The following is an 18,006-nucleotide window of genomic DNA, read 5'->3' as shown; positions in this document are numbered from 1 at the left end:
AAAGCAGGAGAGCAGGGAATTGATTTCAAGCAGGCTCAGCTGAGCAGAGCGAGGCAGCCACAGACAGGGAGGGCTGCTGGCAGGCCTGCTGAGTGCCCCACGGCCTGGCGAGAAAAAGGGCCAGTGTCCCCTGGCTGTCACCAGCCCCTGTCCACCCCAGCCCTGCCTCTCCCACCCACAGCCCCGTCCCTTCTGGGAGCACAGAGATACCCCTTCGCCCCCAGAACGCCTGTCACCCCCCGGCTGCTGGAAAGGGCAGTCGCTGCCAGGGAAGAGGGAGGAAGCTGGTTTGCCCAGGGCAAGGGGAGGATGCCAGGGCGGTAGGAAGCAGCAGTGATGCCCAGAACTGCAGGCGTGAGGACCCAGAGCAGAGGGCAGGCGCTGAGCGGGCAGGCGGGCCCAGGCAGGGGCATCAGCCTCGGCGCTCATCCCCAGTATGTCCAGAAGGAGGCGCCAGACGTGCAGTAACCGCAACTCCCCCACCCTCCACTCCCCCAAGTGACGGGCAAGGCCAGCAGAGACAGCGGCCAGGCAGAACGGGGCCGGTTCCCCCAGCCCGGCAACGCCAGGACCAGCCCTCCCCACTTCTGGGGCCCCCTCAGCCCGACCTGCTGCTCTCCTGGTGCCGTCGTTAGCTCCAGGGGCAGGCACGCTGGAGCCCCCGACAATTGGCTCCCTCCCTGGGGGACGAGGCCGAGCCCGCGCCCCCTGAACCAACCGCGCCCATGGCTCCGGCGGCTTTGCCTGGGTGGAGAATTGGCATCAGTGGCTGCCGTGGCGACAGCGACCCATCTCACCCCGGCCAGGCTCGCCCCTGTTGGAAACATGGGTGCTGACTCCCCCCCCAGCCCCACCTCACACAGGGGAGAGGTTATAACCCATCCCCCACCTCCCCTCAGACACCCCAGTGCTCCCTGTGCCCCTCAGCCCCCCTTACACAGGGGAGAGGTTATAACCCATCCCCCCCTCCCCTCACACACCCAAGTGCTCCCTGTGCCCCCCAGCCCCCCTTACACAGGGGAGAGGTTATAACCCATCCCCCACCTCCCCTCACACACCCCAGTGCTCCCTGTGCCCCCCAGCCCCCCTTACACAGGGGAGAGGTTATAACCCATCCCCCACCTCCCCTCACACACCCCAGTGCTCCCTGTGCCCCCCAGCCCCCCTCACACAGGGGAGAGGTTATAACCCATCCCCCGCCTCCCCTCAGACACCCCAGTGCTCCCTGTGCCCCCCCAGCCCCCTCACACAGGGGAGAGGTTATAACCCATCCCCCACCTCCCCTCAGACACCCCAGTGCTCCCTGTGCCCCCCCCCCAGTCCCTCTTACACAGGGGAGAGGTTATAACCCATCCCCCCACCTCCCCTCAGACACCCCAGTGCTCCCTGTGCCCCCCCAGTCCCCCTTACACAGGGGAGAGGTTATAACCCATCCCCCCACCTCCCCTCAGACACCCCAGTGCTCCCTGTACCCCCCTCCAGCCCCCCTTACACAGAGGAGAGGTTATAACCCATCCCCCACCTCCCCTCAGACACCCCAGTGCTCCCTGTGCCCCCCAGCCCCCCTCACACAGGGGAGAGGTTATAACCCATCCCCCTCCTCCCCTCAGACACCCCAGTGCTCCCTGTGCCCCCCAGCCCCCCTCACACAGGGGAGAGGTTATCACCCATCCCCCACCTCCCCTCAGACACCCCAGTGCTCCATACCCCAAGCGCCAGGCTGGCGATGCAGCCGAGAGCTAACACACTGGGAAGTCTCTGGCTACGTCCCCTGTGAGGGTGGGTCCACAGGCCCGTCCAGGCTCTGTCCTTAGCGTCACCCTTCTGCCTGGTAGCGCCAGCGGGAGCCTGGTTATAACTGAACATAGAGCGTCTCCGCACAGTCTGCAACAGTGGTTTGAACTATTGTTTTTTTAAAGCCACCGAAAATGAGCCCAGTACATCTACGAACATCCAGGAGACCTTCACCATCTGCAGAATCGCTATTGGCACTTCCACATATTCGCAGCCAGGAGGGACGGGTTCCTTGGGAAGGCACCGAGCAGGGACTCCGAAGAGCGACACTGACTTCCTGTGTGACCCTGGCCATGTCCCTTTGGCTCCTGGTACTTCAGTTCCCCCGTGACATGGGTAGGGTCGCCGGAGGTCCCATTTTTACAGAGACAGTCCCTCATCTGAGACCTCCTCCTGGCCTCCCGAATTAAAAAAAAATCGGGCGCTCTATCCTGTATTTCCCCTGCAGCGGGGCATTGCGGGCGGGGAGCTGCCGGCGCTTGGAGCGTCAGCCACCGGAGCCCAGAGTGACGGCAGCCCCCCGCCCTTTTGGGGTAAAGCCTCGAGCGCCAGCAAGCCCCCCCCTTGGTGCCCCGTATTCGGCACAGGGAAATAGGGTTCCCCTAGACATGGAGCCGGCACGCTGCTTTCCCTTGCAGGAGTGGAGGCCTGGCACGGAGAGTGCGGCGGTCGGAGGCTACGGCCGCAGGGTCACGGACGTACCCGGAGAGGTGGAAAAAGCCAGCGGGGCGCCCCGGTACCCAGCTCCGGCAAGAGCAGGCTGAGCCGGCAAAAGCCAGCGGGGGCGCCCCGGTACCCAGCTCCGGCAAGAGCAGGCTGAGCCGGCAAAAGCCAGCGGGGGCGCCCCGGTACCCAGCTCCGGCAAGAGCAGGCTGAGCCGGCAAAAGCCAGCGGGGGCGCCCCGGTACCCAGCTCCGGCAAGAGCAGGCTGAGCCGGCAAAAGCCAACGGGGGCGCCCCGGTACCCAGCTCCGGCAAGAGCAGGCTGAGCCGGCAAAAGCCAGCGGGGGCGCCCCGTACCCAGCTCCGGCAAGAGCAGGCTGAGCCGGCAAAAGCCAGCGGGGGCGCCCCGGTACCCAGCTCCGGCAAGAGCAGGCTGAGCCGGCAAAAGCCAACGGGGGCGCCCCGGTACCCAGCTCCGGCAAGAGCAGGCTGAGCCGGCAAAAGCCAGCGGGGGCACCCCGGTACCCAGCTCCGGCAAGAGCAGGCTGAGCCGGCAAAAGCCAACGGGGGCGCCCCGGTACCCAGCTCCGGCAAGAGCAGGCTGAGCCGGCAAAAGCCAGCGGGGGCGCCCCGGTACCCAGCTCCGGCAAGAGCAGGCTGAGCCGACAAAAGCCAGCGGGGGCGCCCCGGTACCCAGCTCCGGCAAGAGCAGGCTGAGCCGGCAAAAGCCAGCGGGGGCGCCCCGGTACCCAGCTCCGGCAAGAGCAGGCTGAGCCGGCAAAAGCCAGCGGGGGCGCCCCGGTACCCAGCTCCGGCAAGAGGAGGCTGAGCCGGCAAAAGCCAGCGGGGGCGCCCCGGTACCCAGCTCCGGCAAGAGCAGGCTGAGCCGGCAAAAGCCAGCGGGGGCGCCCCGGTACCCAGCTCCGGCAAGAGCAGGCTGAGCCGGCAAAAGCCAGCGGGGGCGCCCCGGTACCCAGCTCCGGCAAGAGCAGGCTGAGCCGACAAAAGCCAGCGGGGGCGCCCCGGTACCCAGCTCCGGCAAGAGCAGGCTGAGCCGGCAAAAGCCAGCGGGGGCGCCCCGGTACCCAGCTCCGGCAAGAGCAGGCTGAGCCGGCAAAAGCCAGCGGGGGCGCCCCGGTACCCAGCTCCGGCAAGAGCAGGCTGAGCCGGCAAAAGCCAGCGGGGGCGCCCCGGTACCCAGCTCCGGCAAGAGCAGGCTGAGCCGGCAAAAGCCAGCGGGGGCGCCCCGGTACCCAGCTCCGGCAAGAGCAGGCTGAGCCGGCAAAAGCCAGCGGGGGCGCCCCGGTACCCAGCTCCGGCAAGAGCAGGCTGAGCCGGCAAAAGCCAGCGGGGCGCCCCGGTACCCAGCTCCGGCAAGAGCAGGCTGAGCCGACAAAAGCCAGCGGGGGCACCCCGGTACCCAGCTCCGGCAAGAGCAGGCTGAGCCGACAAAAGCCAGCGGGGGCGCCCCGGTACCCAGCTCCGGCAAGAGCAGGCTGAGCCGGCAAAAGCCAGCGGGGGCGCCCCGGTACCCAGCTCCGGCAAGAGCAGGCTGAGCAGGCAAAAGCCAGCGGGGGCGCCCCGGTACCCAGCTCCGGCAAGAGCAGGCTGAGCCGGCAAAAGCCAGCGGGGGCGCCCCGGTACCCAGCTCCGGCAAGAGCAGGCTGAGCCGGCAAAAGCCAGCGGGGGCGCCCGGTACCCAGCTCCGGCAAGAGCAGGCTGAGCCGGCAAAAGCCAGCGGGGGCGCCCCGGTACCCAGCTCCGGCAAGAGCAGGCTGAGCCGGCAAAAGCCAGCGGGGGCGCCCCGGTACCCAGCTCCGGCAAGAGCAGGCTGAGCCGGCAAAAGCCAGCGGGGGCGCCCCGGTACCCAGCTCCGGCAAGAGCAGGCTGAGCCCGCAAAAGCCAGCGGGGGCGCCCCGGTACCCAGCTCCGGCAAGAGCAGGCTGAGCCGGCAAAAGCCAGCGGGGGCGCCCCGGTACCCAGCTCCGGCAAGAGCAGGCTGAGCCGGCAAAAGCCAGCGGGGGCGCCCCGGTACCCAGCTCCGGCAAGAGCAGGCTGAGCCGGCAAAAGCCAGCGGGGCTGTCTGAAGAGCTGGCAGGGCCCGGGGGCCACAGGGCAGAAGCTGTAAGAAAGGCACCTTCCTGTCACCCCTGGGTGGAGGCCCCCAGCTGCCTGCCCAGAGCCCCAGGCTGGCCCGTTCCAGCCCCGCTGTGGGCACTCAGCTCTGCCCGCCCCCCATGGAGCCAGGACCCGGCTGCACCAGGCAGGAGCCGGGGCCGGAGCGAGTCTCTTCCACAGCAGCCTCGGACTTCAGACCCACCGGGGCCGGGACCAAGGGCAGCGCCCTCCCGGGAAGGGAGCCAGGAGCCGGCATTTCCCAGGCAGGCCAGCGGGGAGAGGCCAGGGTCTGGGCCAGCTCCCCCCCAGGGAGGGGCCGGGCCCGGGCTGCAGGGCAGGGGCAGGTGCCCGCGGCCCGCTGGTTCCTGGCTGCCGGGGAAACCCTCCCGAAGGCTGGATCCCAGCCCCGATTGGCCGCGCCACGGGGCAGCGCCCACCACGCCTCTCCGGAGCCCGGGGCCGCTGGGAGCGGGGAGCAGCCCCAGTCCCTAGCGAGCCGGGGCGCCAGGAGCGGGACCCGCCGGCGTCTGCGCCCCTCTGGCTCCGGGGTCCCCGGGGCTCTGCCCGGCCCCATGGACCCGACGGGCCCCGGCCCCGACTCGGGCCCCAGCCTCCCGGAGCTGATCCGCAAGAAGCGGGACGGGGAGCGGCTGCGGGACTCCGAGATCCGGCTCTTCGTGCGCGCCGTGACCCGCGGGGCGCTCCAGGAGGGACAGACGGGTGAGCCCGGGGCAGCGGGGGGCAGTTGTGAGTTCCTGGGAGGCTGGGGGCAGGCGGGTCCCTGGGGGGGGGGGCAGTTGTGAGTTCCTGGGGGGCTGGGGGCCCCGGGGCAGGCGGGTCCCTGGCGGGGGGGCAGTTGTGAGTTCCTGGGGGGCTGGGGGCCCTGGGGCAGGCGGGTCCCTGGGGGGGGGCAGTTGTGAGTTCCTGGGGGGCTGGGGGCCCCGGGGCAGGCGGGTCCCTGGTGGGGGGGCAGTTGTGAGTTCCTGGGGGGCTGGGGGCCCCGGGGCAGGCGGGTCCCTGGCGGGGGGGCAGTTGTGAGTTCCTGGGGGGCTGGGGGCCCTGGGGCAGGCGGGTCCCTGGGGGGGGGGCAGTTGTGAGTTCCTGGGGGGCTGGGGGCCCCGGGGCAGGCGGGTCCCTGGCGGGGGGGGCAGTTGTGAGATCCTGGGGGGCTGGGGGCCCTGGGGCAGGCGGGTCCCTGGGGGGGGGGCAGTTGTGAGTTCCTGGGGGGCTGGGGGCCCCGGGGCAGGCGGGTCCCTGGGGAGGGGGCAGTTGTGAGTTCCTGGGGGGCTGGGGGCCCCGGGGCAGGCGGGTCCCTGGCGGGGGGGGGGCAGTTGTGAGTTCCTGGGGGGCTGGGGGCCCCGGGGCAGGCGGGTCCCTGGCGGGGGGGCAGTTGTGAGTTCCTGGGGGGCTGGGGGCCCCGGGGCAGGCGGGTCCCTGGCGGGGGGGCAGTTGTGAGATCCTGGGGGGCTGGGGGCCCCGGGGCAGGCGGGTCCCTGGGGGGGGGCAGTTGTGAGTTCCTGGGGGGCTGGGGGCCCCGGGGCAGGCGGGTCCCTGGCGGGGGGGCAGTTGTGAGTTCCTGGGGGGCTGGGGGCCCCGGGGCAGGCGGGTCCCTGGGGAGGGGGCAGTTGTGAGTTCCTGGGGGGCTGGGGGCCCCGGGGCAGGCGGGTCCCTGGGGAGGGGGCAGTTGTGAGTTCCTGGGGGGCTGGGGGCCCCGGGGCAGGCGGGTCCCTGGCGGGGGGGCAGTTGTGAGTTCCTGGGAGGCTGGGGGCCCCGGGGCAGGCGGGTCCCTGGCGGGGGGGCAGTTGTGAGTTCCTGGGGGGCTGGGGGCCCCGGGGCAGGCGGGTCCCTGGGGAGGGGGCAGTTGTGAGATCCTGCGGGGCTGGGGGCCCCGGGGCAGGCGGGTCCCTGGTGGGGGGGCAGTTGTGAGTTCCTGGGGGGCTGGGGGCCCCGGGGCAGGCGGGTCCCTGGCGGGGGGGGCAGGTGTGAGATCCTGGGGGGCTGGGGGCCCCGGGGCAGGCGGGTCCCTGGCGGGGGGGGGCAGGTGAGAGTCCCTGGGGGGCTGGGGGCCCCGGGGCAGGCGGGTCCCTGGCGGGGGGGGGCAGGTGTGAGATCCTGGGGGGCTGGGGGGGCTGGGGGCCCCGGGGCAGGCGGGTCCCTGGCGGGGGGGGGCAGGTGTGAGATCCTGGGGGGCTGGGGGCCCCGGGGCAGGCGGGTCCCTGGCGGGGGGGGCAGTTGTGAGATCCTGGGGGGCTGGGGGCCCTGGGGCAGGTGGGTCCCTGGCGGGGGGGGCAGGTGTGAGTCCCTGGGGGGCTGGGGGCCCCGGGGCAGGCGGGTCCCTGGCAGGGGACAGGCTGAGCTCCAGGGCATGGGGGTCCCAGAGGCCGGCCCCCTGCACGTTCCCTGGGAGGCGAGGTCCTCGGGGGATCTCTGCTCTGAGCCGGGTGCGGATCCAGGAGCCCCCTCTGCTTTGGCCTGGCTCAGCGCTGGGCTCGCTCTGCCCAGGGCGGGCCCCAAGTGCCCAGGTTAATTTCTCGCTTGGGTGGGGGTGGGAGAGCCCCCCCCAGGGTGCGGCTCCTGCCTGTCCCCTCCTCCCAATGCTCACCAGCTGCCAGGCCTCCGGCCCCATCACCCAGCCCCCCTGGGTGCCGGCTCCAGCCTGGTCCTGCCCAGCCCCCGGAGCTCTGCCGCTGAGCCGTGGCTCTGGCCCCCAGGGGCCATGCTGATGGCCATCCGGCTGCGGGGCATGGATCCGGACGAGACGCTGGCGCTGACCCGGGAGATGATGGTGTCGGGCAGGGTCCTGGAGTGGCCCGACAGCTGGCAGAGGCTCCTGGTGGACAAACACTCCACGGGGGGCGTGGGGGACAAGGTCAGCCTGGCGCTGGCCCCGGCCCTGGCTGTCTGCGGCTGTAAGGTGAGCTCCAGCGCCTGGGCAGAGACCGAGGGGTGCTCACGGCAGCTGGGCTGGGGAGCAGGCGAGGTCGGTGTCTCCCTGTGGGCCAGGCGGGCAGCGTGGTCGTGGGTGCGCCCGGGTGCCCTGCTCCGGGCGTGGCCCTGCCATTGCGTGGCTGCCAGCCGACGTGGCACCTGGCCGGAGTCTCTGCCCCGTGTGGATTCCCTTCGGCACCAAGGGGCTCATCCCGCCATCGCCGGCCTGCCCGGCTGCCTCTCACCAGCCCCTGGGGCCTTCTCTCCCCCCGCCAGGTGCCCATGATCAGCGGGCGGGGGCTGGGCCACACCGGGGGCACGCTGGACAAGTTGGAGTCTGTGCCGGGGTTCAACATCTCTCAGAGCCCCGAGCAGGTAAGGGGGCCGCTGCAGGGGCTGGGGCGGTGCCAGGGGAGGGAGCTCCGAGGGTCTGCCTGGTATGGGGGGGCCCCATCTGGGGCCAGCCCCCCATCTCTGGGACAAAGGGGGGGGCACAGCATACAAGTGTCCATAGGGGCTAGAGAATTCGCTATCCAAAGGGGGAGAGAGTAAGACAGAGATCTTACTGCCTCTCTAGCTCCATGGGATGCCCACGGCTCGAACCCTGTGCACAGACGTAGTCGCCTCTGTGGCGGAGTGGGGGGGCTGCCTGCTCTGTGCCCGGGGTCCCCCTGCGCTGGGATGGGAGATTCCCACTGACTCACCCAATGTGGATTAACCCAGACACCCAGGCTCAGCCGCTTAGGGAGAGACAAAGGGGGGGGGGGGGACCCAGCACCTGGCTGGGGGCAGGGCCTGGAAAAGAGGTTTTTGTTTCTGGCTGGTATCATGGAGGAAGCAGCCTAGGCAAGGGGCTGGGATTTAGGGGCCCAGTCTCCCCATCTCAAGGGGGGCTGAAGCATCCTAGTCCCGCCCTGGAACCAGATTCCATCTGTGCTGTGCTGTATCCTGGAGAAGCAATAAACTCCCTCTGTTCTACTGGCTGGGGGAGTCTGTCCGTGCCACTACGGGGGTGCAGGAGTCGGAGGAACCCCGACGAGCCGCCACTGCCTCACTTCCAGAAAGATTTCTTGGCCCTGGAAAAAGTTCAGAAAAGGGCAACGAAAATGATCCAGGATTGGGAATGGGTCCCATAGGAAGAGAGATTAACAAGACAGGGACTTTTCAGCTTAAAGGGGGGTTAGAGATCTACGCAAGCATGACTGGCGTGGAAAGGGTGAAAAGGAAAAGTGATTTACTTGTTCCCATCACACATGAACGAGGGGGTCACCAAATGGCATTAATAGGCAGCAGGTTTTTTAGAAAGGGAAGGTTTTCTTCACACAACGCACAGTCAACCTGTGGAACTCCTCGCCAGAGGATGTGGTGATGGCCAGGACTTTAACAGGGTTCAAATAAGAACTACATAAAGTCATGGCTATTCACCAGAATGGGTAGGGTGGTGTCCGTGGCCTCTGTTTGTCGGGGGCTGGAAATGGGTGACAGGAGGAATCATTTGGTGATTCCTTGATCTGTTTGCTCCCTCTGGGGCACCTGCCATTGGGAGACAGGAAACTGGGCTAGTTGGACCTTTGGTCTGGCCTCTCGGGAAAGGGGCTGCGGGAAGAGACCAGAGCTGGGGGGAAGCCAGTCAGCGCCTTGGCCCGGCCCTTGTCTCTTCCCGCCCCGAGGCCCTCAGACAGCTGGGCATCCCGCTCACGGTGCCTGCTGGCAGTGGCCAGCTGCTTCCCACTTGGCTGTTGCCCTGCTGGGGTAACTAGCCCCCCCCCACGCTGATGGCCCCTCCCTGGTGCTGCAGATGAGGCACATCCTGGAGCAGGTGGGCTGCTGCATCGTGGGGCAAAGTGAGGAGCTGGTCCCGGCAGACAAGGTGCTCTACAGCCTGCGAGATGTCACGGCCACGGTGGACAGCCTGCCCCTCATCACAGGTACCAGCGCCTTGGCCGGGGTGAGGGAACGTGGCAGGGCTCCCGTCGGGCGGCCCCCTGGGGGGTGCGGTGGAGCGCCCGTCAGGCCTACCTGAGAGCTGGGGGGTGTGGGAATGCCGAGGCCCCAGGAAACCCTGCAGTCTGGGCTGGGGGACCTGCCCCTCACCCCGAAGTCCAGCCCCCTGCCCCTTGGGCTGACCGGAGCCCAGAGCCAGCCCCTGGGGCCGTGCCAGGCGTCTCTGACCGGCCGTGGCGGGCGCCAGAAGCCCCAGGGGAGGGCACTGTCCCTGGGAGCCGGGCGTCAGACATCAAGGCAGGATTTTGCCGCAGTCCCGGGGGCCAGGTCTGAGCTCCCCCCTCCCCCTCGCGGCTCTGCAGCTTCCATTCTGAGCAAGAAGGCCGCGGAAAAGGTCTCGGCCCTGGTGCTGGATGTGAAATTTGGCAGCGCCGCCCTGTACGCCAGCCTGGAGAGCGCCCGGACCCTGGCCCAGAGCCTGGTGAGTGGGCCAGGCCTGCCCACCCTGGGGGAGGCGGCATCGCCATCCCCCCCCCCCCGGAGCCCCGAATGGCCTGCCCCATCCCCCCTCTGCCTGCCGGGGCCTCCGCACCCCCCTCCCTGTGCTGACTGGCCTCCCAGGGGGCCAGAGGTCTCCTGTGGGCCCCGACACCGGGGCCGGGCAGCCCAAGCCCTGGCCCGAGGGGAACCGGGTTCCCGACTCCACAACAGCCGCCCGAGCAAGGCCTGTCCGAGCCTGCCGTGCCCAGGGGGACGCTAGAGCCGGGGGGCGGGTGCTGGAATCACGAGGCCGCGAGAGGGGGACGCTGGGTGGAAGCTGCCCCTCCTCCACCTGGGGCCGGGGGGGCGCTACCCCCCCCCCCGTGCTCACTGCCCTGCAGGTGTCGGTGGGCAGCCGGCTGGGCATCTGCACCGTGGCCGTGCTCAGCAGGATGGACGGGCCCCTGGGACGGCGCGTGGGCAACTCCCTGGAGGTGCTGGAGGCCCTGCAGTGCCTGGGGGGCCAAGGGCCGGCGGATCTGCGGCAGCTGGTCACCATGCTAGGTGTGGGGAGCTCAGGCACTGCAGCCCTGGAGGGCAGGGGGGCGCTGGTGTGGGGGGGGCGGCGCATGCCAGGTTTGCCCATGGCCAAGGCTTAATGCCGTCCCTGGAGAGCAAGGAACATCCTTGGCTCCAGCCCTGTTCCCCCTGCCTGGCCGGGCTGTGGACACGTTCCCCCCGGCCGGGCTGAGAAGTTGTTCCTGGGGGGGGGCAGGAGCTGAGTGCGGCTATGGGCCAGGGGTCTCTGGGTGACGGGCTGGTAGGGTCGCCAGGTGTCCAGTTTTGAACCGGACGGACTGGTATTTGAGCTTTCTGGACGGGAAACAAATGGAGAAAATACCGGACGTAGAAATGTCGGGTATTTTCTAATTAAGTCAGTTGGATTGTTATCATGAGCAGGGCTCGCCAAGCAGTGGCAAGCCACACAGTCCGGCACACACCGCACTGCGCACACACCGCTCTGCATACACCGCACTGCGCACACACCGCTCTGCGCACACCGCACTGCGCACACCGCACTGCGCACACACCGCTCTGCGCACACCGCTCTGCGCACACCGCTCTGCGCACACCACACTGCGCACACCGCTCTGCGCACACCGCTCTGCGCACACCACACTGCGCACACCGCTCTGCGCACACTGCACTGCGCGCACACCGCTCTGCATACACCACACTGCGCACACCACACTGCGCACACCGCTCTGCATACACCACACTGCGCACACCGCACTGCGCACACTGCACTGCGCAGCTGTGCCGGCTTGTAATCAACTCAGAATCATAGAATCATAGAATAATAGGACTGGAAGGGACCTCGAGAGGTCATCGAGTCCAGCCCCCTGCCCTCAAGGCAGGACCAAGCTCCGTCTACACCATCCCTGACAGATGTCTATCTAACCTGTTCTTAAATATCTCCAGAGAGGGAGATTCCACCACCTCCCTTGGCAATTTATTCCAATATTTGACCACCCTGACAGTTAGGAATTTTTTCCTAATGTCCAATCTAAACCTCCCCTGCTGCACTTTAAGCCCATTACTCCTTGTCCTGTCCTCAGTAACCAAGAGGAACAAATTTTCTCCTTCCTCCTTGTGACACCTTTTTAGATATTTGAAAACCGCTATCATGTCCCCCCTTAATCTTCTTTTTTCCAAACTAAACAAGCCCAGTTCATGAAGCCTGGCTTCATAGGTCATGTTCTCTAGACCTTTAATCATTCTTGTCGCTCTTCTCTGTACCCTTTCCAATTTCTCCACATCTTTCTTGAAATGTGGCGCCCAGAACTGGACACAGTACTCCAGCTGAGGCCTAACTAGTGCAGAGTAGACTCGCCACGGGCAAGTAGATCACACTAATTGTCGAGCCCCGATCGTGAGTATCAGTGCGTAGTTGCACACGGCGTGAGCGTGTCTACCAGCCAGGCAGTACGCAACGACGCCGTAGAGAGGAGGGGCATGGACGTGGGGGCGGGGCAGGATGGAATCCCGGGGCCAGACTCGCCCTGCCAGGACCGTGTGCGGGACGGGCAGCACCCCGGGATCTGCATGCCCCCAGGCCAGCCCCGCTCCCTGCCAGCTGGTTCCCCCGGCCAGCCCCACTCCCCCCAATCTTCTCCCAGCCAGCCCTGCTTCCTGTCAGCCGTCCATCCCCCCCCCGCCCTGATCTCCCCATGCCAGTCCCGCTCCCCCCAACCTCCTCCCAACCAGCCCCACTCCCCGCCAGCCAGTTCCCCCCAGCCAGCCCCACTCCCCCCAATCTCCTCCCAGCCAGCCCTGCTTCCCGCCAGCCCTCCCCCCCATCTCCTCTGGCCAGCCCTGCTCCCCCCGACCTCCACCTGGCCAGCCTCGCTCCCCTCCCGGCTGGCCTCCCTCGCATCTGAGATCAAGTGTATCCGGCATTTCTTTGAAATCACCTGGTAACCCTACTGGCTGGAACAGGGCCCAGGGACAAAGCTAGGGGCAGGGCCTGGCCAGCTGGGGGCTCGCTCGGTGGGGCCGTGTTGGGGGCATTGGAGGGAGGAGGAGGCCACCTTGAGGGGGCTGCATGGGGGGTGGGGGAGACTCTGTTGGCAGGAGTGAGACCCCCACCTGTCTCCCCCATGCAGGGGGCTCTCTGCTCTGGCAGTGTGGGCAGGCCGGCTCCGTGGGGCAGGGAGCTGCCCGCATCGCGGCCACGCTGGACGATGGCTCGGCCCTGGGGCGGTTTCAGGCCATGCTGCAGGCCCAGGGGGTGGAGGCCGGCCTCGCCAGGGCCCTGTGCGCGGGAACCGAGGAGCAGCGCTACCAGGTGCTGGGCCGGGCTCGGGCCCAGGAGGAGCTGCCCGCTGCCCAGGACGGTAAGGCAGGGCGGGGAACAAGGGCGGGGCAGCCCCGGTCGGTAGCTCCCCTGCCGGGCCCCATGGGGAGCTGCTCCCTGCCCCCCGCCACGGAGAACCCCTGGGGAGGGGGCACCAGCTGACCCCCCCCATCCCATAGGAACGCCCTCGGGCTGGGCTGGTGCCTCCCTCACTGCCAGTCCCCCCCTTCTCCCCAGGCACGGTGCAGAGAGTGGAGGCTCTGCCCATCGCCCGGGTGCTGCATGAGCTGGGAGCCGGCCGCACCCAGAAGGGGCAGCCGATCAACCACCGCGTGGGGGCCGAGCTGCTGGTGGCCGAGGGGCAGCGCGTGGCGAAAGGTGAGAGCCGGGCGGGGGCAGAGTCCGGCCAGGCCCCCAGACCCGCTCAGGGTTCCCCGGCGTATCCGCCTGCTCTGGGCACCCGGCCCCAGCTCTGCCCGCGTGACCCGGCACCGCCAGACCGTGGCACAGAGACGATGGCAGAGCCTGGGCGGGAGGCTGGCGCCGGCCTGGACGGGGGAGACACCGGATATAACCCCCCCGCAAACTGGGCACCGGGCTGGATTAGAAAAAGTGGGGCGAGGGGAGGGGCGCGGGAGGAGGGTGGGAGCCGGGGAACAGGGGGCTCAGCCGCTGCCCCCGTCTCCGTAGGTTCGCCCTGGATCCGGATTCACTACGACAGGCCGGAGCTGAGCGCCGAGCAGCGCCGCGCCCTGCAGGGGGCGCTGGTCCTGGCAGGCTCGGAGCCCTTCACGCCCAGCGGCAAGGTGGCCGAGATCCTCCTGCCCCAGGGCAGCCGGACCCTGGAGGAGCTGAGCGGGGAGCAGGCCTGCGGGAGCGGCCAGGCGCTGCTCAGCCCCGCCTAAGGGGGGCGCTGCCCCCCGGCTCTTCACTGCCCCCTGCAGGCGCTGCCCCTCAAGCCTCTGCCTCCTGGACGGGGCAACTTGCCAGCGCCCGCCAGCCCCCTCCAGCCCCACTGCCAGCCCCACTTCCAGCCCCACTGCCTATTCCCTCCAGCCCCACTGCCAGCCCCACTTCCAGCCCCACTGCCTGTCCCCTCCAGCCCCACTGCCTGCCCCCTCCAGCCCCACTGCCAGCCCCACTGTCCAGCCCCTCCAGCCCCACTGCCCATCCCCTCCAGCCCCACTACCAGCCCCACTGCCTGTCCCCTCCAGCCGCACTGCCAGCCCCACTGCCTGTCCCCTCCAGCTGCACTGCCAGCGTCACTGCCAGCCCCACTGCCCGTCCCCTCCAGCCCCACTGCCAGCCCCACTGCCTGTCCCCTCCAGCCGCACTGCCAGCGTCACTGCCAGCCCCACTGCCTGTCCCCTCCAGCCGCACTGCCAGCCCCACTGCCTGTCCCCTCCAGCCGCACTGCCAGTGTCACTGCCAGCCCCACTGCTCGTCCCCTCCAGCCCCATTGCCAACCCTATCCAGCTTCACTGCCAGCCCCAGTGCCAGCCCCACAACCAACCCCCCTGCCAGCACCCACCAGCCTCACTGCCAGCCCCACTGCCCCTCTCCTCCAGCCCTACTGTCAGCCCCCTCCAGCCCCAACGCCAGCGCCTACCAGCCCCATTGCCAACCCTTTTCAGCCCCACCACCAGCACGAACGACTGGGCAATAAAGTGTCTTGCTCTGCTACCCTGGCGGTGGGTTGGGGTAACTCCTCGCTCTCTGCTGCACGCGAGCTGGCTGCTGTGGCTGGACCAGGCCAGGTGCTTGGCCCAAAGGTGCTGCCCCCTAGAACCACACCCGGCCTGCCCGTCCCCTGCGGCTGCTGCCCCGGGCGGGCGCCTTGCGGCCGGGCTGCTCCTCGCTGCCGCTCCGCTCGGGCCGCGCCGCCTGCCTTGCTCTGTTCGACGCCTCCTCCGCCCCGCGCTGGCATGTCCAGCGGGCTCGCCTGGTGCACCCGCCAGCCCCACTGCCCCCCCCCCCGAGGGTCACATGCAACCCACGGCCCGCCTGGCCCGCCTGCATGGTCATCTCCCGCTGGAGGGGACGAACCCCCCCACTGGGGATCTCGGGGGGCACCCCCCAGTTGGAGGGCCAAGGTGCGCTGGGGGTTGGGAGGGGGGAGCATCCCCGGCAGGAGGGCTCAGGGGGCACCCCCCGCTGGGGGGCTATGGGGCATTATGGGGGCTCTGCAAAAGAAGGGGTCCTGTGGGGGAGGGGCGGCCCCATTGGGGGCGGAGGGGAGGGGCGCGCTGCACTTTAACGCGGGCCCGCGCCGCGCCGCCAGGTGGCAGCCCGGCGGGCCCAGCGCTGTGCGCCCGGCGCCCCCTGCTGCCGGCAGCCGGGAATCGCGCGTCAGCCGCGGGGACCAAGGCGCAGGCGCAACGCCAGGGGGGGCGGAACAGCGCCGAGATGGGAGGCTGCGCATGCGCCGGGCGGATGCCGTGTGGGCGGATTCGTCACGGACTTCCGCGTGTTCAGCGCGGCCGGAGCGAATGTGCTGATGGGCAGAGCCCGGGCGCCGGCCAGGTGGGCAGGGCTGGGGGGGGCAGGAGGCTGCAGGGTTGGGGGGGGGCTGGGGAGAAGGAGGCTGCAGGGCTGGGGGAGCAGGGTTGGGGGGAGCCTGGGGGGGGGGGCAGGAGGCTGCAGGGCAGGGGGAGCAGGGTTGGGGGGAGCCTGGGGGTGGGGGGGGCAGGGGGGCAGGAGGCTGCAGGGCTGGGGGAGCAGGGTTGGGGGGAGCCTGGGGGGGGGCAGGAGGCTGCAGGGCGGGGGGGGCTGGGGAGAAGGAGGCTGCAGGGCTGGGGGAGCAGGGTTGGGGGGAGCCTGGGGGTGGGGGGGGGCAGGAGGCTGCAGGGCTGGGGGAGCAGGGTTGGGGGGAGCCTGGGGGTGGGGGGGGCAGGAGGCTGCAGGGCTGGGGGGGCGGGGGGCAGGAGGCTGCAGGGCTGGGGGAGCAGGGTTGGGGGGAGCCTGGGGGTGGGGGGGGGCAGGAGGCTGCAGGGCTGGGGGAGCAGGGTTGGGGGGAGCCTGGGGGTGGGGGGGGCAGGAGGCTGCAGGGCAGGGGGGGCGGGGGGCAGGAGGCTGCAGGGCTGGGGGAGCAGGGTTGGGGGGAGCCTGGGGGTGGGGGGGCAGGAGGCTGCAGGGCTGGGGGAGCAGGGTTGGGGGGAGCCTGGGGGTGGGGGGGGCAGGAGGCTGCAGGGCAGGGGGGGCAGGGTTGGGGGGCCAGGAGGCTGCAGGGCTGGGGGGGGGCACAGGGCACCGGAAGGGCTGGGGGGGGCCACAGGGCACTGGAAGAGCTGGGGCGGGGCAGGGCAGGGCTGGGCTGCAGGAGGCTGGAAGGCAGGTGCAGGTGCAGCTGCAGCTGCAGCGCCAGGTTGGTGAGGATCAGCCCGTGCTCTGGGAGCCATGAGCCAGGGCTCCTGCATTCCCAGCCTGGGGGACCGACCCATCTGCTCCATGCTCTGGTTTCCTGCCTGGCCCGCACTTCCTGCCTTGCAGAACGGTGCAGCCCAAGACACCAAGTTACTGGAGGCTCTTTTTTGCCCTTTCAGCTTTGCCCAGGATGTTTCCAACCCTCCCCCTGCGGAGCTGCTGGCCCGGGGCTCAGTGCGGTCCCCAGCAGTGCGGCCTTGGGGGGAGATGCTGGGCTCTCTGGGGACGTGCCCACAGCCCCTCTCCCCCTGGCAGTGCAAGGCACATCCTGTCGACAGCCAGTAAAAGAGTCCAGCTGTCACCACACTCGAAAGCGTGGGACAGCGGCGGATTCTCCACGCCCACAAGGTGGTTCCCAGCTGCTGCAGCAGGGAGCCTGCAGCCACGGTGGGCAGCACAGCCCCCTTCTTGGAACAGGGTCACAAGGCGACCATTCTCCCAGGGGGACCCATCGGGCACGGCCCAGGTGCAGCTGAGGACTCGGCTGCTCATCACCTGCCTGTTTGGGGGGGCCTTCCTGGGGGTCTGGCTCTACTTCCGCAGGGAAAAGGAGCAGCAGCAGAAGCTGCAGCGCATCCAGGAGCTGAAGAAGCTGTCCCTCGGCCAGGGGGACTTCCAGCTGGTGGACCACACCGGGCAGCCCCGCTCCAAGGCCAACTTCCTGGGCCAGTGGGTGCTGCTCTACTTCGGTTTCACTCACTGCCCCGACATCTGCCCGGAGGAGCTGGAGAAGATGAGCCAGGTGGTGCGGCTGCTGGACCAGGAGCCACAGCTGCCCCGGGTGCAGCCCGTCTTCATCACCGTGGACCCCGAGCGGGACGACGTGGCCGCCGTGGCCAAGTACGTGAAGGAGTTCCACCCGCGCCTGCTGGGGCTGACCGGGAGCCCGGAGAACGTGCGGAAGGCAGGCCGGGCCTACCGGGTGTATTACAGTGCCGGGCCCCGGGACGAGGACAACGACTACATCGTCGACCACACGGTGATCATCTACCTGCTCAGCCCCGACGGGCTCTTCCTGGACTACTACAACCGGGGCAAGAGCGAGGTACAGATCGTCCAGAGCATCAAGGGCCACATGGAGACCTACCGGCGGCTCGGCAGCTGAGCACCAGCAATAAACGCCCTGCTCACTGCTAGGGCAGACCCATGGGCCTGATCTCCTTTCCACTGCTGGGCCGGACCTGGCAAAGCAGGCAGCCCCCTGCCCCTGGGCAGCCAGTGGGTCCCCTCCCCCGGGGCCCTGAGGGCAGGCCGATCCTCCCTCTGCTGCAGTCAGTGCTGTTCTCTACCTAGGCCTGCCAGCACCAAACACTGCTGCTGCTTTGCAACTCCCAGCCTGCTTGCGGTGCTGGCCTTGCCCCTACCAAAGGCTGGGCCTGCCCTGGCAGCATAGTGAGTGGCTGGGGCTGCTGGTACGTTGAGTTGACCTGGCCTAGCTGGGAGCTGCCAGGGGGCAGGAGGAGAGGTGGAGGCTGCCGCGTACCTAAGATTACTCACAGCCAGCCTGGATAATTCTCTGCGCTGGGTGGGGCGGGTATTTCCCAACAAGTCTCTGAGCTGGTGGGTCTGAGGGGCTCAGCCCAGCCCTGGGAGCAGGACACTAATACGGGGGGGGGAGGCCCTCCCGCCCTGCAGCCTGGGCCTCTACTGACACTGAGTAAAGGTCTCGGCTCCTCTGGGGTGGGCAATACGTTTTGCAGGGGGACAGGTAACTCCACAAATTGTAGCTAGCGGTGCAGGCAGCTCCACCCCCACAAGGGGCCCCTCTAAATGCTAGTGGGGGACAGAGACTTCATGTGC

General features: G+C 69.1%; 2 protein-coding genes across 2 annotated transcripts; both read left to right on the top strand.

The window, feature by feature from the left end:
- The first annotated feature begins 4,770 nt into the window (after positions 1–4,770).
- Positions 4,771–14,904, top strand: TYMP (thymidine phosphorylase). The gene is made up of 9 exons (XM_075924339.1): positions 4,771–5,294; positions 7,286–7,488; positions 7,779–7,877; positions 9,301–9,430; positions 9,809–9,927; positions 10,328–10,490; positions 12,593–12,823; positions 13,021–13,161; positions 13,474–14,904. Exons 1-9 carry the CDS (start codon positions 5,147–5,149, stop codon positions 13,686–13,688), a joined length of 1,449 nt encoding a protein of 482 aa, XP_075780454.1. The 5' UTR covers positions 4,771–5,146; the 3' UTR covers positions 13,689–14,904.
- A 251-nt stretch (positions 14,905–15,155) lies between these two features.
- SCO2 (synthesis of cytochrome C oxidase 2) lies at positions 15,156–17,355 on the top strand. The gene is made up of 2 exons (XM_075924372.1): positions 15,156–15,306; positions 16,326–17,355. Exon 2 carries the CDS (start codon positions 16,337–16,339, stop codon positions 17,309–17,311), a length of 975 nt encoding a protein of 324 aa, XP_075780487.1. The 5' UTR covers positions 15,156–15,306; positions 16,326–16,336; the 3' UTR covers positions 17,312–17,355.
- The last annotated feature ends 651 nt before the right edge of the window (positions 17,356–18,006 follow it).

This window comes from Pelodiscus sinensis, chromosome 1 (genome assembly GCF_049634645.1).
Source record: "Pelodiscus sinensis isolate JC-2024 chromosome 1, ASM4963464v1, whole genome shotgun sequence".
Lineage (NCBI taxonomy): Eukaryota > Metazoa > Chordata > Testudines > Trionychidae > Pelodiscus > Pelodiscus sinensis.
Note: the sequence above shows the minus strand (reverse complement) of the source record. Positions and strands in the feature narration are given on the sequence as shown.

Coding starts and splice junctions, on each gene's coding strand:
- SCO2 (XM_075924372.1), top strand. CDS start 16,337: ATGTTTCCAACCCTCCCCCTGCGGAGCTGCTGGCCCGGGGCTCAGTGC.
- TYMP (XM_075924339.1), top strand. CDS start 5,147: ATGGACCCGACGGGCCCCGGCCCCGACTCGGGCCCCAGCCTCCCGGAG. Junction 5,295..7,285: donor GCTCCAGGAGGGACAGACGG/GTGAGCCCGGGG, acceptor TCTGGCCCCCAG/GGGCCATGCTGATGGCCATC. Junction 10,491..12,592: donor GCAGCTGGTCACCATGCTAG/GTGTGGGGAGCT, acceptor TCCCCCATGCAG/GGGGCTCTCTGCTCTGGCAG.